Source organism: Rhineura floridana, chromosome 3 (genome assembly GCF_030035675.1).
Source record: "Rhineura floridana isolate rRhiFlo1 chromosome 3, rRhiFlo1.hap2, whole genome shotgun sequence".
NCBI classification, from domain to species: Eukaryota; Metazoa; Chordata; class Lepidosauria; order Squamata; family Rhineuridae; genus Rhineura; species Rhineura floridana.
The window spans coordinates 160230074-160250440 of NC_084482.1; the positions used below are offsets into that span (position 1 = coordinate 160230074).

The 20367-nt window shown below is 41.9% G+C and overlaps 1 protein-coding gene across 3 annotated transcripts in view; it reads left to right on the forward strand.

Annotated features, from left to right (window-relative positions):
- The first annotated feature begins 4450 nt into the window (after positions 1-4450).
- The window catches only part of RAD18 (RAD18 E3 ubiquitin protein ligase), a 230678-nt gene continuing 214761 nt past the window's right edge, over positions 4451-20367 (forward strand). For all 3 annotated transcript variants that reach the window (XM_061618523.1, XM_061618525.1, XM_061618524.1), the window contains exons 1-3: positions 4451-4794; positions 7950-8031; positions 18047-18108. In XM_061618523.1, the coding sequence (XP_061474507.1) occupies positions 4741-4794; positions 7950-8031; positions 18047-18108 (198 nt within the window). In that variant the 5' untranslated portion in view covers positions 4451-4740. The remainder of the gene's footprint in view (positions 4795-7949; positions 8032-18046; positions 18109-20367) is intronic.

A 20367-nucleotide genomic window follows, 5' to 3' on the forward strand; every position in this document is an offset into this window, starting at 1 on the left:
CAAAAACAAGTGCTGCTCTTCCAGTGTATTATGGATACTGTGGCTATTGGACCACATAAGCTGCATTTTGTTCACCACCTTTTGTCCCTTTGGATTGTGTCATGTGCTATTGATTAGCTACTTCTGACCACATGATCCTGAGCAGCTATGAGCTCTATACTTGTCCCCAATGGAGAGGGTCAGACAAGTTCTCCTCCTTGCCTCTGTGTGTGTGGCTTTATACAGAGTATAGACCTTGCTCCATTATATCCTGAGTCTCCCTAGACCAGTGGTTTTCAATCTTTTTTGGTTCGCGGTGCAATGTAAAACATATAAAAATTTCCGGGCACACTTTGTGTACAAAATTAAAAATATATTAATATATTTTAAACTAAGAATAAAAATAACTTAATAATAATATACTTTCACAATATTTGTGGCACACCTAGCCACCTCTTGCGGTGCACCATTTGAGAATCACTGCCCTAGACATACAGCCTCTGTGGCTTTGCTCAGCCTCAAAAGCTTATTCTGGTTAAATGAAATACAGAGAAACTGTGACATAATTCAATGCAAATGTTTTCTTTTGCTTCTTCATGCTGATAGTTTAGACTGTATTTTCAGATCTGTGCTGACATCTCTTAAAAGTATAGAATCATAGAATAGTAGAGTTGGAAGGGCCCTATAAGGCCATCGAGTCCAACCCCCTGCTCAAGGCAGGAATCCAAATCAAAGCATTCCCAACAGATGGCTGTCCAGATGCCTCTTGAATGCCTCCAGTGTTGGAGAGCCCACTACCTCTCCAGTAATTGGTTCCATTGTCGTATGGCTCTAACAGTTAGGAAGTTTTTCCTGATGTTCAGGAAATCTGACTTTCTGCAACTTGAGCCCATTATTCCATGTCCTGCACTCTGGGATGATTGAGACGAGATCCCAGCCCTCCTCTGTGTGGCAACCTTTCATGTACTTGAAGAGTGCTATCGTATCTCCCCTCAGTCTTCTCTTCTCCAGGCTAAACATGCCCAGTTCTTTCAGTCTCTCCTCATAGGGCTTTGTTTCCAGTCCCCTGATCATCCTTGTTGCCCTCTGTCAGGCCCTTCCTGTGGTTACCGCCTTGTCATGGTCCCACCTCAGGGTCCTGCTCTCTTAACGGTTCTCTCAACGACTCCAGCAAAGATCTCTCAAGATCCCCCTGCTATGCCTGTAAGTGCACCCAGGCACAACGTAGCAATAAGCCAGGAGGAGACGAAGGCACAGTCTCAAGGCAATATTGCTTACAGGGAGTGTCTGGTGGTGCTTGTGAATATGAGTACCAGCCAACAGGGAAATAATACTGAATTCAAAGTGATAAATGACATCCTTTTAAATAAAATCTTTCAAGGGCCTTTTTGTAAACTGCATTGATAGCGTGTCCAACAGGCAGAGTGGAAAATCAGTAATTATCTTCATTTTTACCTGTTCAGAATGCTGCAGTACTTTGGGTTTAAACTAATATTATTATGTAAAACTGTTCAAAGTTCCCAGACGGACATAAAATGAAGGAAGTATACAGTGTATTCTGATTATACGAGTGTTGTGGTATTCACAGGCATGGTCCTTATCTTTTTGCTAGCTTCACTTCTGTAAACCTGCATGATCTCCCCTGCAGCCCTGGGGAGCAGTTCCAGCCTCTCACTCCTAGCGCTTCTCCCATTCTTGCCTCCACTATTGCTCTTATCTTTACTCTCAGCTTCTACTTATTTCTACTCACCTTTTCATTAAATGATATTTCATATTTAATTTGTTTCAAGTTTGTCTATGTTGCTCTTCAGCTGAAAAAGACTCCCAGGGCAGCTTATAACACTAGGATCAGTAAGATATACTCCATACCCTCAGGCTTACAATCTAAAAGATATAGCACCAGAGAAAAAGGGATTGAGAGGGGGAAGAAAAAAAAGCACACCCAGGTACTAGTTCTGGAATGGACACTGTTGGACTCCAACTGCTATTAGCCTTAGCCAGCATGTCAAATGGTCAGGGATGATGGGAGTTGTCATCCAGCAACATCTGGAGGGCCTCGGGTTCCCCATCCCTGTAATAAGTGTTTTTTTCAGGCAGGGAGGGGTGAAGCAAACTTTGGCCAATGGATGAGGCTAGGCTGTTTTCTCCCTTGCCATGATCTTCTTTCTGGGTGGTAGGCTTTCCAGTGAGCCTTGGTCCCCTGGCAGATGGCTGCCCTTCAGCTCTCTAGCTTTACAGCAACTGTCAGTTGGAGCCAAGGGAGAGGTGAACTAAACTCCCTGCAGCTGCTTTTTGTCTGACTGATGAATGGGACCGGTCTGGTCTCACCCTTATGCTCTTCCTGGGAGGCAGGGGTAAGAAAGCTGCAATGTTACATTTAGAGGGCAATTTTGTTATTCTAGCTTTTCAGAAGATTTATAGTGCAGTCATATACCTGTTTATTACTCTCTGAGCAGGGCTTGCCCCAACTTAGTAAACACACATCATGAATTTGTTTTAGCAATTCAGAAGCCAGAAATTTATTACTTCACTAACAAGCTAATCATGGGCCAGCTTGCTTAGAAGTTAAATTGTACTGTCTTCAGTGGGGCTTGCTTGGAGTTTTAAGCAACAATCCTATGTACAGTTAGGAATAAGCCTTATTGAACTCAGTGGGACTTATTTCTGAGTAAACAGGCACATGTTGTGGTTGTTAGGTAGTGAAGGAGTAAAAATCCACCACATGTGATCTGGCTTCTGAACTGCTAATGCAAATTCATACACACTTTGTGTGTATGTGATAAGCACACACTTTGTTCAAATTGGGCAAGCCCTGTTCAGTGGAGTGATAAAATGCACAAAAGTAAGACTGAAGAGAAGGAAGAAATGCTCAAGTAGTAGAGTTATGCTGTCATGAATGATTCACTTTCAGTGTCAACATGGCTCTCTAACAATAACATTTATCTGGACTTCAGAAGATCTCCGACAAGAAGTGTATGAGGCAGCAAAGGTGGAATAGTATTTAGAACAGATTCTGTGCAAGACTTGCCATGAATAGAAATGTACCACTTAAACTGAAAATTCAAAAAGGTCACTTTCACCACTATTTATGAAATTAAAAGTAAACATTAACAATAAGGAACATTGAAGATAGCAAGATGACAAAACTGAATAATATATTTTGTCTTTTTTAAAAACAACAAGCAAATATGGGGACAGAGACTACAGTACTGAACAGTTGTGTCTGATGAAATTTTATGGAGATGGGGAGTTCTATGGAATTGCAGAACTGTGAAGTTCCATACAACAGTTCCTGTAAGGTCAAGAGGCCCTTCAGATGTTGTTGGGCTACAGCTGCTATCAACCATTGGCCATAGTAGCTGGGTCCAGTTGATAAGGTAAATACCCCCTAACATGTTATAACCTCCAAATGTTTTGTCACGAAAATATCACCGCCATCTTGGCACGCATGCATTTGCTGTCTTGCTGTGTCCATGACCTTATAAGGTAATGTTCTTTTGTAACAGTTTATAACTGAAATTATGGGATGCCGAGACACGGCCTGCACAAAGTGTATAAATACTTTGTTTCTGTATGTTTGGCGCGCTGTTGGCTGAGCTTGACTCCCTAGCGCCTTGCTGCAGCAATAAATCCTTTGTTGTACCTTTCTCTGGTCTGAATGTGTCATTGTCAAGTTCCCTTAACACAGTGGGAGCTGGGGTCTCCCATCCCTGCCATAGGCAATTGCTCAGAACTAGAGCACATGCTGTGCATGCAGGAGGTCCCTGGTTCAGCCCCAGCATTTCCACATAGGGCCTGGAAAACCTGCCTAAAACCCTGGAGCACTCCTCCCAGTCAGTTTTGACAATCCTTTGGTAGCCTTTGTTGTTGTTATGTGCCTCCAGGCTCACTACGGCTTATGGCAACCCTATGAATCAGCAACCTCCAAGAGCATGTCATGAACCACCCTGTTCAGATCTTGTTCAGCACTATCTTGTGTTGCATTGTGGATACTCTGTTCATAGGGTTTTCGTGGTAAGAGATATTCAGAGGTGTTTTATCATTGCCTTCCTCCAAGTTTGGATGCATCTTAGTCTGGTGTTTCAGTTTTGACCATTCCGCCTTGGGTGCCCCTGCTAGGAGTCTAGCCTCTGGTCTAGGCTCCTGACGGCATTGCTCCTAGCTTCTTCAACACTCTCAACCCCCTCACCACGTTAAAGTGTAGAATTTTTATAAGGCAGCTTCGTAGATTTCCAATAAGAATTCAAGCAGTACTGAAAGCCATCCCCTCCCTATCACAAATACCCTTCTGAAATAAAAGAACTACAAAACACCTGTCATCCAATTATATTCTTCAAAGCCAAGTCGAATACAATACTCTGGGCGGGATCTCCACGCCTCTTTCCTACAAATAGGCGGGAAATCCTGCAGGCTAAGCCTCCCAGAAAATTCATTTCAAAACACGCTCCAAACACTAGCAGATTACTTCAGAACAACACGCGGAGGCTTTTTAAAAAATATATACACTGAAATTATCCTTTCATCGTCGTTTCGTGTTTATCAAACTGCTCCTGTCTACGTAAGGAATCAGCCTAGATAACATTGTCCACTCTACTTTGGGAAAGGAGCAAAAAGACTACATTACCCATCAACCTCAGCGCCGGAAACGAGTGTTTTCGTCTCATGCGCTTCCGCAAGCTGCTGGAAGGCAAAGAGCGCGGGTGATTTTGAGTCTGACAGACGGGGAGGGCAAAGTTCAGGGGGTGGCAGGGGTAGGGAGTCATGTCTCTCTCGTTAGTTGAGTCGCGATGGCCTGAGCATCTTGTCCCGCTGAAAGTAAGTAGAGGCGGAAGAGAACCCAGGGGAGGGGGGAGGGGATTGGGCGATAGCTCGGAGTAACCCTTGCTCTTAGAATTTGTTTTCAGTGCTAGTGTCCATTATCTTTCATCAGGTGATGCAATAATAATAAGAGCGCCTCTGAACATGGTGCCTTTTCCATCACTAAAAAGCCTAAGCCCTCAAAATAGTGCCAGATACAGCTGTTAATAAACTACAAGAGGGTCTGCAACAAAATGTTGCAGTGTGGAAGAGTGCTCATGTTTCAGCTGTGCTACTTTCCAGGATACTCCAGTGCATTTTCTCTCAACCAGTGCATGAATCCAAATTAAAGCGTACCCAATAGATGGCTGTCCAGCTGCCTCTTGTAGGCTTCCTGTGTTGGAGAACCTACCACCTTCCTAGGTAATTGGTTCTATTGTTGGACCACTGTAACTGGTTCGGAAGTTTTTCCTGAGGTTCAGTTGAAATCTGGCTTCCTGTAACTTAAGCCCAGTAATGATCTGCATTCTGGGACGATTGAGAATAGATCCTGGCCCTCCTCTGTGTGGCAGCCTTTCAAGTACTTGAAAAGAACTATCATATCTCCCCTCAATCTTCTCTTCTCAAGGCTGAACATGCTCACTTCTTTCAGTCTCTCCTTATAGAGCTTTGTTTCTAGTCCCCTGATTATCCTCGCTGCCCTCCTATGAACTCGTTCCAGTTTGTCTGCATCCTTCTTAAAGTGTGGTGTCCAGAACTGGATGTAGTGCTGAAGATGAGGCTAAACCAGTGCCGAATAGAGGGGAACCAATACTTCACGTGATTTGGAAACTATACTTCTGTTAATTCAACTAAAATAGCATTTGCCTTTTTTGCACCCACATCACACTGTTGGCTCATATTCACTGCATACATGTTAGTGCATTTAGTTCATCTACAATGATAAATGTGGGAAAAGTGGTTGCTGCATCTACTGTACATATGCAAAGCAGTTCTACATTGTTTTTAAAAATGTGTGTGGAAAAAGATCTGTGGTTGCTTACAATGGCATTAAAATGCTTTCAGGCTTGGCCCTTGCTAAGCAGCCTGCTTGTGTTTCTATCTTTAGAGAACAAAAGTCAGAAATCAAACAAAAAGCAAAGGTAGCCATAAGAAAAATTCCAAAGCTCAATCTTTATTAGGTCTATCAAAGTTGCCCATTATTTTGTAACATTTTGGTTTGTTTAATAATGGCATTGCCCTGATGTGGATTTAGCTATCTTTTGAAAGTTGTTTGCAAGTTTATGGGCAGAGCCTGCTTTCATTTTTAAATTTTCTACGGTGCTGAGCCATTTTAAGCACTTTGTAAGTAATGGAAGTAAAGAATAATGATTATATTTAATTATACTTTGTCACTTACACTATTAGTTTGCATTATTGTAGAAGTGGCAATATTGTATCCATTTATCGGTGAGTGGTTTTTCTAAATCAGAGGTCTTCATCTGATCCAGACCCAAGACCCACCTCTGACTCCCAATCTCCAACCTGGGACCCATTTTCACTTTTGATATTAGTGCTAATAATGCACATTATTAATCCTAAAATGACAGTTCACAGAGCAATATACATAGGGTTGTATTCAACTAACCCCCACTCAGAGTAGACCCATTGAAGTTAATGAACTGGCTGCTAGTCACATCTGTTAACTTCAGTGAGTCTACTCTAAGTAGGACTAGCATTTGATGCCACCCGTAGTGCTACCTTAGCAGTGATTTTTACACTTGATCATAGCTAAAAGACTCAAATGTTACTGAAAACCAGTGAAGACTCATTCACAATTTCTGTGGGACACCTGGGAATATTTGTTCTTCCAGATTTCATTCCAGTGAAGGGTGATACTAGAAAGTATAACTCTCAGATCATTTTGTTTTGAGAGGCACCATTGTTGAGGAGCCTTCCTCACAAAGATAGGTGCTACTAAATAGCAGCAGATGGATGATAGATGCACTTCCCAATTCTTTACTAACTAAAATCCAAATTTTAGTGATCTTGTTTACTAAAATTGCACTTTTAAGCTTGTGCCACAACAGAGTTCAAAGAATTGTTTCTGCATCTGCTATCTTTGTTCCAGTGACTCTGTATCCACAGTAAATTGTGGGGAAAATACGCACTGAATTGTTCAATTAATTGCATAACACCTCCTTTGATAGAACCAAATTTACTAATTGATCTTCCTCAAAAAATTGTGCAACAGCTGGAAACTTGTCGATGGAATTTTCTGATTAATGTCTCAACCAGAGTTCTAGCATTTTTTGAATGCCTGCATTTCTTGAATGCCTGCATTTCTTAAACAGAGTTAAACATTGTAAAATTTCTTCCCTGCACTGAGGTATTTCATTCAAGCAGCTGAACTAATCTACAATGTATGCCAACTTTAAAAGCCACAATGAGTTGTGAAATAAAGAAGCATATGATAATTTATTCCTCAACAGCTCTAGAATAGCCTTGTGAGCACTTTTCCTTCAATCATCTCATTTCTATGTGTATTTTTGTGTTGAGAACCTATTTCTTTGTCACATTCACTGCTTGGGCCCCCAGCTGCTGCCATGGTAGCAACTGCTGGGCAATTGAGGTATCGCACCACAGCTGACTCTTTAGTGTTCTAGTCCCCAGGATACTTCTATTCTGGGAGAAGTCTTCAAAGCCATAGAAATAAACTAGAAAGTGAACAGAGTACCCTTTCTCCATTTAGAGCTTCCTCACAAGAGGCATAAGTATGGGAAGGTGGGGCATATGGTTGTCTAGAAATATGTATCTTACTGAAAAAGGCTTGTGCCTTTCTCCTGCTAAGTTACAGCACTCATGGAAATGGATAAAATGAATGTCTCATCAGAATAATGCATCCTTGCCTAGACACCACATGTAGTGCTCCTTTGGTCTGATCAGCCTGAGCTGGAGTCCCAACATAGAGGCAACAGCTTTGCTGTGACCCACCTGGTCTGGCCTCATGACCCATCTGTGGGTCCCGACCAACTGTTCGAAATGACTCTTCTTTTGAATTATAATCTGAACTATACATTTTGCTAGATATTATTTATTACTTATTTCACAACATTTGTACACTTCTTGATTGTAATAACATGGAATATTTTTTTAAAAAAATTAATAAAATAAACTTTAAAATCTCATTTCAGGAAGTGGATAACTTGTTGCGCTGTGGGATATGCTTTGATTACTTCAATATTGCAATGATTATTCCTCAGTGTTCACATAACTGTAAGTATACAAGTTGTTTGTTTCCTTTTTGTTTTCTATTATTGTTTGTTGTTGTTGTTATGTGCCTCCAAGTGGACTGCAACTTATGGCGACCCTGTGAATCAGCGACCTCCAACAGCATCTGTCATGAACCACCCTGTTCAGATCCTGTAAGTTCAGGTCTGTGGCTTCCTTTATGGAATCAATCCATCTCTTGTTTGGCCTTCCTCTTTTTCTACTCCCTTCTGTTTTTCCCAGCATTATTATCATTTCTAATGAATCATGTCTTTTCATGATGTGTCCAAAGTATGATAACCTCAATTTCATCATTTTAGCTTCTAGTGATAGTTCTGGTTCAATTTGTTCTAACACCCAGTTATTTGTCTTTTTCGCAGTCCATGGTATCCTCAAAGCTCTCCTCCAACTCCACATTTCAAATGTTGATTTTTCTCATCCATTTTATTGAAACTAGAAATTTAAAACTCAAAGGTGGGGTAGTATTAGGATTCCATGAGTTACTAAAATTGATGGCAAACTTGTTGGTCCACGAGGTTTCAGGGTAGATCTGTTATACTCATTCATGGGTGGCTCTTGAAGTTTGCTTTAAATAGGAGATTCTTGGTTGCCACCAACCTATTACAATACAGTGCTCTGAGTGCATGGCAGTACAATCCAGCTTGTTGGTGTTTGACATGTAAGGCACCAAACACAAGGGTATTCTCATTCTTTCAACCTTATCCTAAGCATGTTTACTTGGAAGCAAGTCCCACTGAAATCAATAGAATTTATTTCTGAATAAGTGTGCTTAGTGATGGGACCTTTAGACCATACATAAAGGCTGGTACTCTAAGGTTTGGCATATTTTTATTTTATTTATTTATTTAATTCCATTTGTAAATCAATTCTTATAAAATATCTTGAAGCGATTTCACAATTAAAAACAATTGAGCAATTTCAGATATAAGAACAATTATAACAGTTGAAAAAAATCACAAACGCTTTCATATGTAACAACAAGGATGGCAGTAGAAGCAGCAGGCAGCTGTCAAAAGCAAAAATAAAAAACCCACCCTGGACTCTGTGGTGTGTAACAACTGCTGGCCAGTTGCCAATACACCGTTTTAGGGGAAGGTGGTGGGGAGGGTGGTGGTGGTGGGGCAACTGCAGGTTTTCCTGGATTACACTGATTATCTGGATCCATTTCAGTCTGCATTTAGGCCTGGTTTTGGGATTAAATCAGTCTTGGTTGCCCTGATGGATGACCTGTATTGGGAGAGGGCCGGGGGAGTGCGACCCTGTAAGTATTACTCGATCTCTCAGTGACTTTTGGTACGATTGACCATGGTGTCCTTCTGGTTCAACTGTTTATGATGGGAACTGGAGGCACTGTACTCCAGTGGCTCCATTCCTACCTGCATGGTTGAGTCAAGAGAGTTGCACTGAGGGAGTGTTCTTCGATTTCCTGGCACCTGTGCTAAGGGGTACTGCAGGGCACTATTTAGTCTCCAGCTCTGTTTAACATCTATATGAAGCTATTGGGAGCAGTCATTAAAAGTTTTGGAGCACATGCCATGAGTACTATGATACCACACAGCTCTGCCTCTCCATAACATCTGAATGAGGAGAGGCATTGCAGGCTCTGGACCTGTGTCATAATGCAGTAGTGGACTGGGTGAAGGCCAATATTCTGAGTTTGAATCCTGGGAATTTGAATGCTACGTGGGTAGATGATTCCTGTGTCTGGAAGATAGGCCAGTTACCTGTTCTGGATGGGGCCGAGTCCAGCTAAAGGAGGAGGTACGTATCTTGTGGGTACTCTTGGATATTTTTTTGTCATTAGAGGCCCAAGTGACCTCAGTAGCTAGGAGTGCCTTTTACCAGCTTCATCTGGTAGTCCAGCTGTGGTTATATCTTGATCAGGGTAACTTGGCCACTGTAGTCCATGCATTCAATGCATTGGTAACCTCAAGCCTGGATTAATGCAATGTACTCTATATGGGGCTGTCCTTGGGTCTGGTTCAGAAGCTCCAGGTGGTACAGAATGCATCAGCTAGACTGCTGATGGGGACCGATGGCTGACAGCATGTGATACCTCTGGCTAAAACATCTGCATTGGCTACCCATATGCAACCAGGCCAGGTTCCAGGTTCTTGTGTTGATATACAAATTGTTGAACAACTTGGACCCAGGATATGTTGAGGACTGCCTGAGCACTTACATCCCAACCTGATCATTGAGATCATCTGAGGGAGCGCTGTTACTGTAGTTGTCCCCCCATGTTACAGAGGCCCAACTGGCCTCAACCAGAAGTCAGTCATTTAATGTTGCTGGTCCTATCCCATGGAACACTCTTCCAGCAAAGATTTGGAGGCATCCTTGCTTTTGAGTTTCAGGCATCTCTTGAAGACTTTTTTGTGCCGAGAGGCCTATGCAGTTGTTTAAAATGTTTTTTGAGTAGCCAGTCATTTTAATGATTGTTTTGTATTGTTTTAAAATGTTTTTATGTTGCTGTACAGCGCCCTGAAGCTTTATGAGAGGGGTGGGATGTGCATACTCTAGTTAATTAATAATAAATTTCTTGATGGGGGAAGGAGACAGGGAAGTATAGGACATTCTCATAGTGTGAGTACTCATGGATTGTCAGGATATAACAGTTGTCCTCAAGATCCTTTGCCATAAAAGTTTGCACTTGGCCTGAGTTGACAGAAGGTGGGAAATTCATATATGGCTGTCATTATTTGATATTGGAACCACAATCGTAACAATGACCTCCCATCACAGGAAACATTCTATAGGGATCTAAATGAATTACTTGGAGCAAACTGTTCTTTTAATTCAATTAATTAATTGATAATTACATTATGTTGTAATGGCCCAATTTGCACATAATATTAAACCATAGTTAATTTTTAACTTTGGTTAGATGCGAACGAGCAGCATGCTTCACTCCACCGCCACTCCTGGCTGTGCAGGGGAGCAGCAAACAGAAGCCTGACTGTGTGTCATATGTGAACTAGCACTTGTGATTTGTTTTTCCATAAGTGGAAGCCAAAGTTGGGTCTCAGAATTATCATTAACAAGCATGATAAGTTAAATTCTGAATTCACACCTATAGTGGAGAGGGAATATTAGTTTTTGGAATATATAGAAGGAGTCAGTGCAAAAAACTCACTTATTAATCATAGCTCTGACTTCACTCATTGGCTAAAAACACAGACAGGTGGGAGGTGCCAGGCTGGTTTAGTTCCCAGAAATTGCTTACAAGTGTACCCACACATTTTGCTTCACAACTTTCTTTCTAGGGGGACTGGAGACTTACTTTTTTGTTTAAATGAAAGCTCAGAGTTTGGAGCCCCTTCTGGTCATTCTGGTTGCCCTTTTCTGAATCTTTTCCAACTCTGTGGTATACTTTTTGAGGTGAGGTGACCAGAACTGTTCACAGTATTCCAAATGTGGCTGCACCATAGATCTGTATAACGGCATTATGATATCAGCAGTTTTATTTTCAGTTCTTTTCCTAATGATCCCTAGTATGGAATTTGCCTTTTTCACATCTGCCGCACACTGGGTCAACCTCTTCACTGAGCTATCCAATACGATCCCAAGGTTTTATTCCTGGTCAGTCACTGCCAGTTCAGATCCCATAAGTGTGTATGTGAATTCAGATTTTTTTTGGCCTCAGTATGCATAACTTTACACTTGTTTACATTGAGCTGCATTTGCCATTTTACTGCCCACTCAGTGTGGAGAGGTCCTTTTGAAGCTCTTCGCAATCCCTTTTTGTTTTAACAATCCTAAACAATTTAGGGAGCAATCTAACTTGAGTTTACACTGGGCTGGGAGGAGTTGGTTTTGATGGACCCCCGGCTGAACTGGCAGGCTGCTGAGCTCGTCCAGCATAAGTCTACTGTTCCGGCTGAGTCGTGGTGGTGCTAGGAGCCTGCCAGGGACAGCCAGCCCAGTGGATGGAGAGCTGGTGGAAGTTGGCAGTAGCCCCAAAAACGGGGTGTTCCAGGGCTGCAGCAGGGGAGGAGCTGTGAGGGGGACTTATGCAGCACCAAACTCCCCCTTGGAGTGCTCCCCAGATCCTAATCTGGCCCAAAGTTCCACCGGCAAAAAGGCCAGTGCAAAATTATTCCAGTGGTGGTCTATGGGGAGTGCTGACTCCCTGGTAGGCCTGTTTGTGGGAGCCAGCTCTTTCCTTCTGGCTCCTGCGCACAGCTCCCAATGGAGCCTGTGTTCAGCTAGGATGGTGGCTCGCAAGCGGCAAGTGGATGCTGCAGAGCTCCCACCGGCTCCTCCTCCGCTGCCCCCCCTTCCTCTGGCTATCTCTGAATTGGGTTGCTCTGTCGTTAGCAGACTTGCCCATCTCACTGCTCACCTCCAACTCTCGGTCTTTTATGAACAAGGTAAAGAGCACAGGTCCCACTACCAATCCTTGGAAAACTAGGCAATAGTAATTCCTTGAGTTGTCAAGACCTTCTGTTTTCCCCTCCTCTGTAGTGCAGTTTTCCTGCTTATGTCTTATTTCTAGTACTCCGTAGTCTCTCCGTAGTTTGCTCTTCTTTGTTAACCTAGCAACCTTTCCTATGGTGGGTTCTCTCTAGAAGGTATTTTCTGTAAATACTACCACATAATAACTGTGGGTGGATGTTAAAGAATCCCCTCCACACATTGTTGTTGTTGTTATGTGCCTTCAAGTCGATTACGACTTATGGCGACCCTATGAATCAGCGACCTCCAACAGCATCTGTCATGAACCACCCTGCTCAGATCTTGTAAGTTCAGGTCTGTGGCTTCCTTTATGGAATCAATCCATCTCTTGTTTGGCCTTCCTCTTTTTCTACTCCCCTTCTGTTTTCCCCAGCATTATTGTCTTTTCTAGTGAATTCTGTCTTCTCATTATGTGTCCAAAGTATGATAACCTCAGTTTCAACATTTTAGCTTTAAGCGATAGTTCTGGTTTAATTTGATCTAACACCCAATTATTTGTCTTTTTCGCAGTCCATGGTATGCGCAAAGCTCTCCTCCAGCACCACATTTCAAATGAGTTGATTTTTCTCTTATCTGCCTTTTTCACTGTCCAACTTTCACATCCATACATAGAGATTGGGAATACCATGGTCTGAATGATCCTGACTTTAGTGTTCAGTGACACATCTTTGCATTTGAGGATCTTTTCTAGTTCTCTCACAGCTGCCCTACCCAGTCCTAGCCATCTTCTGATTTCTTGACTATTGTCTCCATTTTGGTTAATGACTGTGCCGAGGTATTGATAATCCTTGACAAGTTCAATGTCCTCATTGTCAACTGTAAAGTTACTTAAATCTTCTGTTGTCATTACTTTAGTCTTCTTGACGTTCAGCTGTAGTCCTGCTTTTGTGCTTTCCTCTTGAACTTTCATCAGCATTCGTTTCAAATCATTACTGGTTTCTGCTAAGAGTATAGTATCGTCTGCATATCTTAAATTATTGATGCTTCTCCCTCCAATTTTCACACCTCCTTCATCTTGGTCCAATCCCGCTTTCCATATGATATGTTCGGCATACAGATTAAACAAAAGGGTGATAAAATACACCCCTGTCTCACACCCTTTCCAATGGGGAACCAATCAGTTTCTCCATATTCTGTCCTTACAGTAGCCTCTTGTCCAGAGTACAGGTTGCGCATCAGGACAATCAGATGCTGTGGCACCCCCATTTCTTTTAAAGCATTCCATAGTTTTTCATGATCTACACAGTCAAAGGCTTTGCTGTAGTCTATAAAGCACAGGGTGATTTTCTTCTGAAATTCCTGGGTCCGTTCCATTATCCAAGGTATGTTTGCAATATGATCTCTGGTGCCTCTTCCCTTTCTAAATCCAGCTTGGACGTCTGGCATTTCTCGCTCCATATATGGTAAGAGCCTTTGTTGTAGAATCTTGAGCATTACTTTACTTGCATGGGATATTAAGCAATAGTTCGGTAATTACTGCATTCTCTGGGATCCCCTTTCTTTGGAAGTGGGATATATATCGAACGCTTCCAGTCTGTGGGCCATTGTTTAGTTTTCCATATTTCTTGACAAATTCTTGTCAAGATTTGGACAGATTCAGTCTCTCTGGGATGTTATTTAAATTGTATTTTGGCATTATGGGTGCTTTGTTGTTCTTCTTTAGCTTTACTCTGATTTTCGATATGATCAGTTCATGATCTGTACCGCAGTCTGCTCCTGGTCTTGTTTTTGCATAAAGTATGGAACTTCTCCATCTTCTATTTCCAATTATATAATCAATTTGATTCCTATATTGACCATCTGGTGATGTCCACGTGTACAGTCGTCTTTTTGGTTGCTCAAAAACTGTGTTGGCAAGAAACAAATCATTGGCTTCACAGAATTCAATAAGTCTTTCTCCTGCTTCATTTCTGTCACCTAAGCCCCATTTCCCTACAATTCCTATTTCTTCTCTGTTCCCTACTTTTGCATTCCAGTCCCCCATGATTACCATCATATCTTGTTTTGGTGTGTGATCAATTTCCTCCTGTACTTCTGTGTAAGATCTCTCCAATTCCTCTTCTTCTGTGTTTGATGTTGGAGCGTAGACTTGGATGATGGTTATGCTAATAGGTTTCCCATTTAATCTCATTGATATCACTTGCTCAGACCTTGCGTTGTAGCTCCTAATTGCTTTTGCTACATCACTTCTCACTATTAAAGCAACTCCGTTTCTTCTTGATTTCTCATTTCCTGTATAAAATATTTTGTAGTTGCCTGATTGAAAATGTCCCATTCCAGTCCATTTTAATTCACTCACGCCAAGTATTGTAATGTTGATGCGTTCCATTTCTTGCTTGACAACTTCTAACTTTCCCTTGTTCATGCTTCTCACATTCCATGTTCCTATTGTGTGCGTTGTACAACTCCAGACTCTCCTTTCGCATCTGTGCGCATCAGCCTCTGGGCTTCCTTTCGGCTTTGACCCAGCTGCGTCATTAGTCACAGCGCTACTCGTACTTGTTCTTTGTTCTTCCCCAGCAGCTCGTTGAGTGCCTTCTGACCTGGGGGTCTCATCTTACTGCACTATCTCGTATTTTATTTTGGATACTCTGTTCATAGGGTTTTCGTGGTAAGAGGTATTCAGAGGTGGTTTACCATTGCCTTCCTCTGAGTTTGGATGCATCTTAGTCTGGTGTCTCAGCTTTGACCATTCCGCCATGGGTGCCCCTGCTAGGAGTCTAGCCTTTTGGTCTAGACTCCTGACGGCATTGCTCTCAGCTTCTTCAACACTCTCAAACCCCCTCACCACGTTAAGGTGTGCATCCTAAAGGGGGCCTCCCCACATAGCAAATGCAAAATATGAACATTTTGCAAAGAAGCTGTTCTTTTTTACCTTAGTTATGTAAGGCTTGCTCAAGAGCGATAAACATAAGACCTTGCATAAGACCTCTGTATCAATTTTTTAAAAGCCTGGTGTATGTACTCTGATTACGGTCTCCAAGGTAATCACTCACATTTACTTTGCAGAGATCTTGAGTGAATTGCTCTGAATCCAGCATGCCTTCTTCATGTGTCAGTGCATGGTAATAGGTGTTTTTCATTTAGTATTGGGGGATGCGAGAAACAAAATGGTTTGGTTATGCTCAGGTAAGAAGCAATGGTAGTAGGGTAGGGTCTGGCCACCAAAACATTACCATACACCTGACAACCCCCCTATCTCCAAAATGTGCTAACATGCTTTCACACCACTGGCGACTGCAGATATGTAAGAGGTTTCTTTTACTTACTGGATTTTCTGTGGTAAGGGGAAATTTAAATGTGTAAAAAGTAAAAATGGTATGGTCTGAGCAACGTTGTGTGGGCACTGCAAAAAACGTCAGTGCACTGCATGAGCAGCATCCATTCCACAATAAACTCCCATTCAGAATCTACACTCAAACAACTGATCCTGATTTCTAGTATTGTATGAAAACAATATAGATGTTTGCTCCATCTTCAGCATTCATAACTTTGTACACGTCTATTACCCCTCCTCTTAGATGTGTTTTTATGAACAAAGATGTCCCAGCTTCTTTAGTATTCCTGGTAAGAAAAATATTCAGTCAAGTTCCTTTCATCTACTTTTCTGTAGCTTCTACTGCTCTTATGAAACTCTTTTTGAGATCATAGAATCATGGAGTCAGAAGGGGCCTATAAGGCCATCGAGTCCAACCCCCTGCTCAGTGGAGTAATCCAAATTAAAGCATACCCGACCGGTGGCTGTACAGCTGCCTCTTGAATGCCTCCAGTGTTGGACAGCCCACCAGAAGGATGGGATAACTAGAACTGTAGACAATATTCTTAATGTGTCTTAGATCTATATAACGGGGTAGTGAAGAATGTGTCATTTAGAGTGCCTCATCCAACTTTATTAAAAAATGGCTATTGCTGAGATTTTATTAAAACATTGCTAGCATCACAGTATAGTTCCGACTATGTGTGTTAAACAGCCTGTTGTCTCTTGTGCTGGTTTCTTTTCTGTGATTGGATGTTCCTGAGACACTGGGCTGGGCAGAGTATTTGGCTCTTTTGACTTGGTGGTTCAGTTGAGTGCTATAATTAGTTTTGTAGGTACAGTTCTGCAGACAGATCTACTGAAGTGTCACTGCAAAATGAGGTGTAGCGCTGAAGACTGTTCTTCTGGTTCAGCTTCAGTGTTTATCTCTGGGTATATTTCAACTCCTCTGGGACATGAATATTGAACATCAGTCCTGTCACATTCTAAAATGTCTTGGTTCTTGGGGGATTGCAATGGAGACCAATTAAGCCAATGCAAATTCATGCAGCTGCAAAGCTTCTCCTCCAGTATGGATGTTCATATATGGCATTAATTGATCAGCAGTGTAAAGTTGAACAGGAACTTTGTTAATGGCTCCAGTGCTTCTTAGTATTCATCATAATAGATGATGTAAATGGATTGGTTACAGATTCTGAACTTGCATCAACACCAGAACTGTTGGGAACAAGGAATTAGCAAGCATGCATCAGTGATTGACTCAATGGCTAATGGCTTTCATCCTAGAAAATGTTAACTGGTTGGCAAGTTCATAAAGGACAAATTCTTCTTCTTTGCTCTCTCAGATAAAAGGTTGATTGGTGTAAAATCAATGTGATTTGAGTAAATGACAATGTTGTGTAGCAGTTAGATGCGAGTCCTTCAATACCTGGTTGCTGCTTCTCTGTCTGGCTCATTTCCACCTGCCCTGGGAGAGTGAGGACTGCCTGATTCAAGTTGCAATAGCTGCTCCTGATGGTGAAGAAGCCTAGAGAGAAGCACCACTCCATTTGTTGTGGGAAGAATTGTTGGTGGTGTTTTGTTTTAAAAAAGTTTTTATCCGAACTTCTTGGCTGTAGCTAGAATTCTGCGTAAGAGCTGACGGGGCAAGTTCTGGTGTATATTTACTTTGACTTGTTCTCGATGAGCTGCACAGGAATGCTCTGAAAGGCATGGACTGAGTCTCTTAGGCAGTCACTGGCAGGACCAAGTTTGGCGTAGATAAAACAGCATTTCCTGTGTGGGAGTAATTATGGTCTGCTTGATGTATGTTGGAAAATGGACTGCCTTCAAGTCGATCCCGACTTATGGCGACCCTGTGAATAGGGTTTTCATGGTAAACGGTATTCAAAGGTGGTTTACCATTGCCTCCCTCTTAGGCTGAGAGGCAGTTCACCCAGTGAACTTCATGGCTGTGTGGGGATTCAAACCCTGGTCTCCTAGGTCATAGTCCAACACCACACTAGCTCTCACCATGTATGTTACAGCTCTCTTGATGTATATTACAGCCTATGAAAGTCTTTCATCTTACTTGCAAGGCTGCCTTACATACTTTCATAGACTTTGTGAAGTTCTTTAACATGATGAACACAAAGTCTGTTTTTTTAAAGTTGTGTTGATGGATACTGAAACCAGTTTTGAAATTTACAGTTCATGTTTTGCCAGCTGAAAATTGAACTGCAACATTTTTGGTGCTGCCAAATAGCCCAGGGTTCTAATTATGTTGTGTGTGTGTTTTTTCTCCAGATTGTTCACTCTGCATTCGTAAATCCCTGTCATACAAAGCTCAATGCCCTACATGTTGTGTGGTAAGTCTTATTTCCTGTGCTATGGTTTCTGTTTAAGCAAATGTTCTACAGCTTTCCCAACTTTTGGGTCCCCAGATGTTGTTGGACTACAACTCAAATCACCCCCAGCTAGCATGGCCAATGGTCAGGAATTATGAGAACTCTACAACAACATCTCGGGAAAAGCTGCACAGTTCTATGAATGGAGAGCACTTGGAGGTATTGGTAAATAACTGTCTGATTCCAATCTGTGCCTGGCTTATTGGACCCTAAAGTCTTGCATGCCTGATGTTCTCTTCGAAGATATCCCTTTAACTTGGCTCCAAGCTTCTTTAGTGGGGAATAGTCCCTACTCCCTCTGCTAGCAGCATACTTTCTCCTGCTGTGGTTTTTCCTAGCTCATTTACTTAACACATCATGAGAAGGGAAGAGTGATTGATGGCTTTAGGTCTCAGGGAACCACTTATTTATTTGTTTCACTCTGTTAAATGCTGCCCTAAGACGACCTCATAATTTATGCAGGGAAGAAAAGCAGCTTCAGGAGGTGGGATGATGGAAATCTGGAGCAGAGGAGGAGGTGTGCTTAACTCTTATCTCTTTCTGTAGCTTATTGGCTAAAAACGTCCCCGCCCCCACTGCCTCCAGTGGCTCCCCCAACCTGTGAGTTTTAAAAAATGTTTATACAAAGGCAAATCGGGAAGTGTGGAGATGCTGTTTTTCAAAGGCAGTCCCACATGCAGCACATTGCAGTAATGAAAAGCTACCAAGGCATGGATCACTGAAGCAAGGCTATCTCTGTCCAGATGGGTTTAGTTGGCATACCAGCCTAAGCCACTAGTGTCTAGCAAGGAAGATGGATCAGTGAACACTCCCATACTAAGAACTCTTTGCAGAACAAGCAAGTCGCCAACATTACCTCTGTCTTGTCTGGATTGAGCTTCAGTTCGTAGGTCCTCATCCAGTCGATTTCCATGATCAACATTGATTTAGCACTACAACTGGGATTAGTGAAAAAGAGAAATAGTTTGTGTTCAAAAACAAAAAGATAACTGCATGAGGAAGGGGGGAGAGCTGCTCTTTTCCCTCATGTGCCTATTGTTGAATGCTTTTGAATGCCTGAATAGGGCTATAGAGTTGGGTATTTTTCCACTTATTGATAACACTGCACTCCAGATCCCTGAATGATTTCAGTGAGTGGTTTCATACAGCTGTTGAACAGTGCTGGGGATAAGGTAGGAACCTGTGAGATCTGAAAGCATAATAAATACCATGGATTCGAGAAGAAATCCCCCAGTACCACCTTTTGGAACTGGCTGTCCAGGTATGAGCAAAAACCACCAAAAAGCAGTACTGCTGTTGCCAACTTGGACATCCTCTTCAGACAGGAATAATTGATGATATATCAAAAACTGCTGAGATACCCAAGAGAATCATAAAGTCTGCACTCCTTCATTTCTTTTTCTCTCTCTTACCAAAAGCCATCCCACATGGTGACCATGGGAGAATCAGTGCCAGAACCGGGCCTGAGCAATAGTTGACATGGATCTAGAAAATCAGGTTTGTCTAGGAGTGTCTGGAGTTGCCAGATTGCATGCTGTCAATATAGCTGGCTTTATACTTGCAGGGAGACTTTAATGTGTAGGATGATTCAGATGTCCCTATATGAGGTACCAAATTTTATGATGACTCTGCCATATGTTCTAAACTCTCATTGCCTCTCAGTTGTGGCTAGTTGACATTTGCACTTAGCCTCCTTTAAGGGTAGACTTAAATGCTTAATGTTAGGCATCACAAAGCTTCAAATATTGGTACAATTGAGAAATTTTCCATCATGATGAAGAGTTCATGTTGTATGGGAACTTTGGTACAAAATTAAAAAAATCAGATAATACATGTTATTCATGAAGGTCTCTAGCAAATGAGTAATGTACAGTATGCAATCCTGTACATGCATACTTAGAATAAATATCATTGAGTTTAGTGGAGTTTGCTCCTGAGGAAGGCCTATAGCCCCTTTGAAACTGATTGCCATTTATTGGAAAAAATAGCTTTGTTACAGTATCTGGTATGAAGAGTGTGCTTTGTTACACAGCACTTCAAACATTATTCAGTTCACACTCAGAGGATGAATTGGAGTAGTATTGTTCTGTTCAGTATATGAATTGCAAGCCAGTAGTACAAAAGATGGCTAATGTTTAACATTCTGTCCAACATAAGCTGCTGTCACTCACTTGTAAGTATTTGTAGAATACAATGCATGTGCAGTTAAATTATTATTAT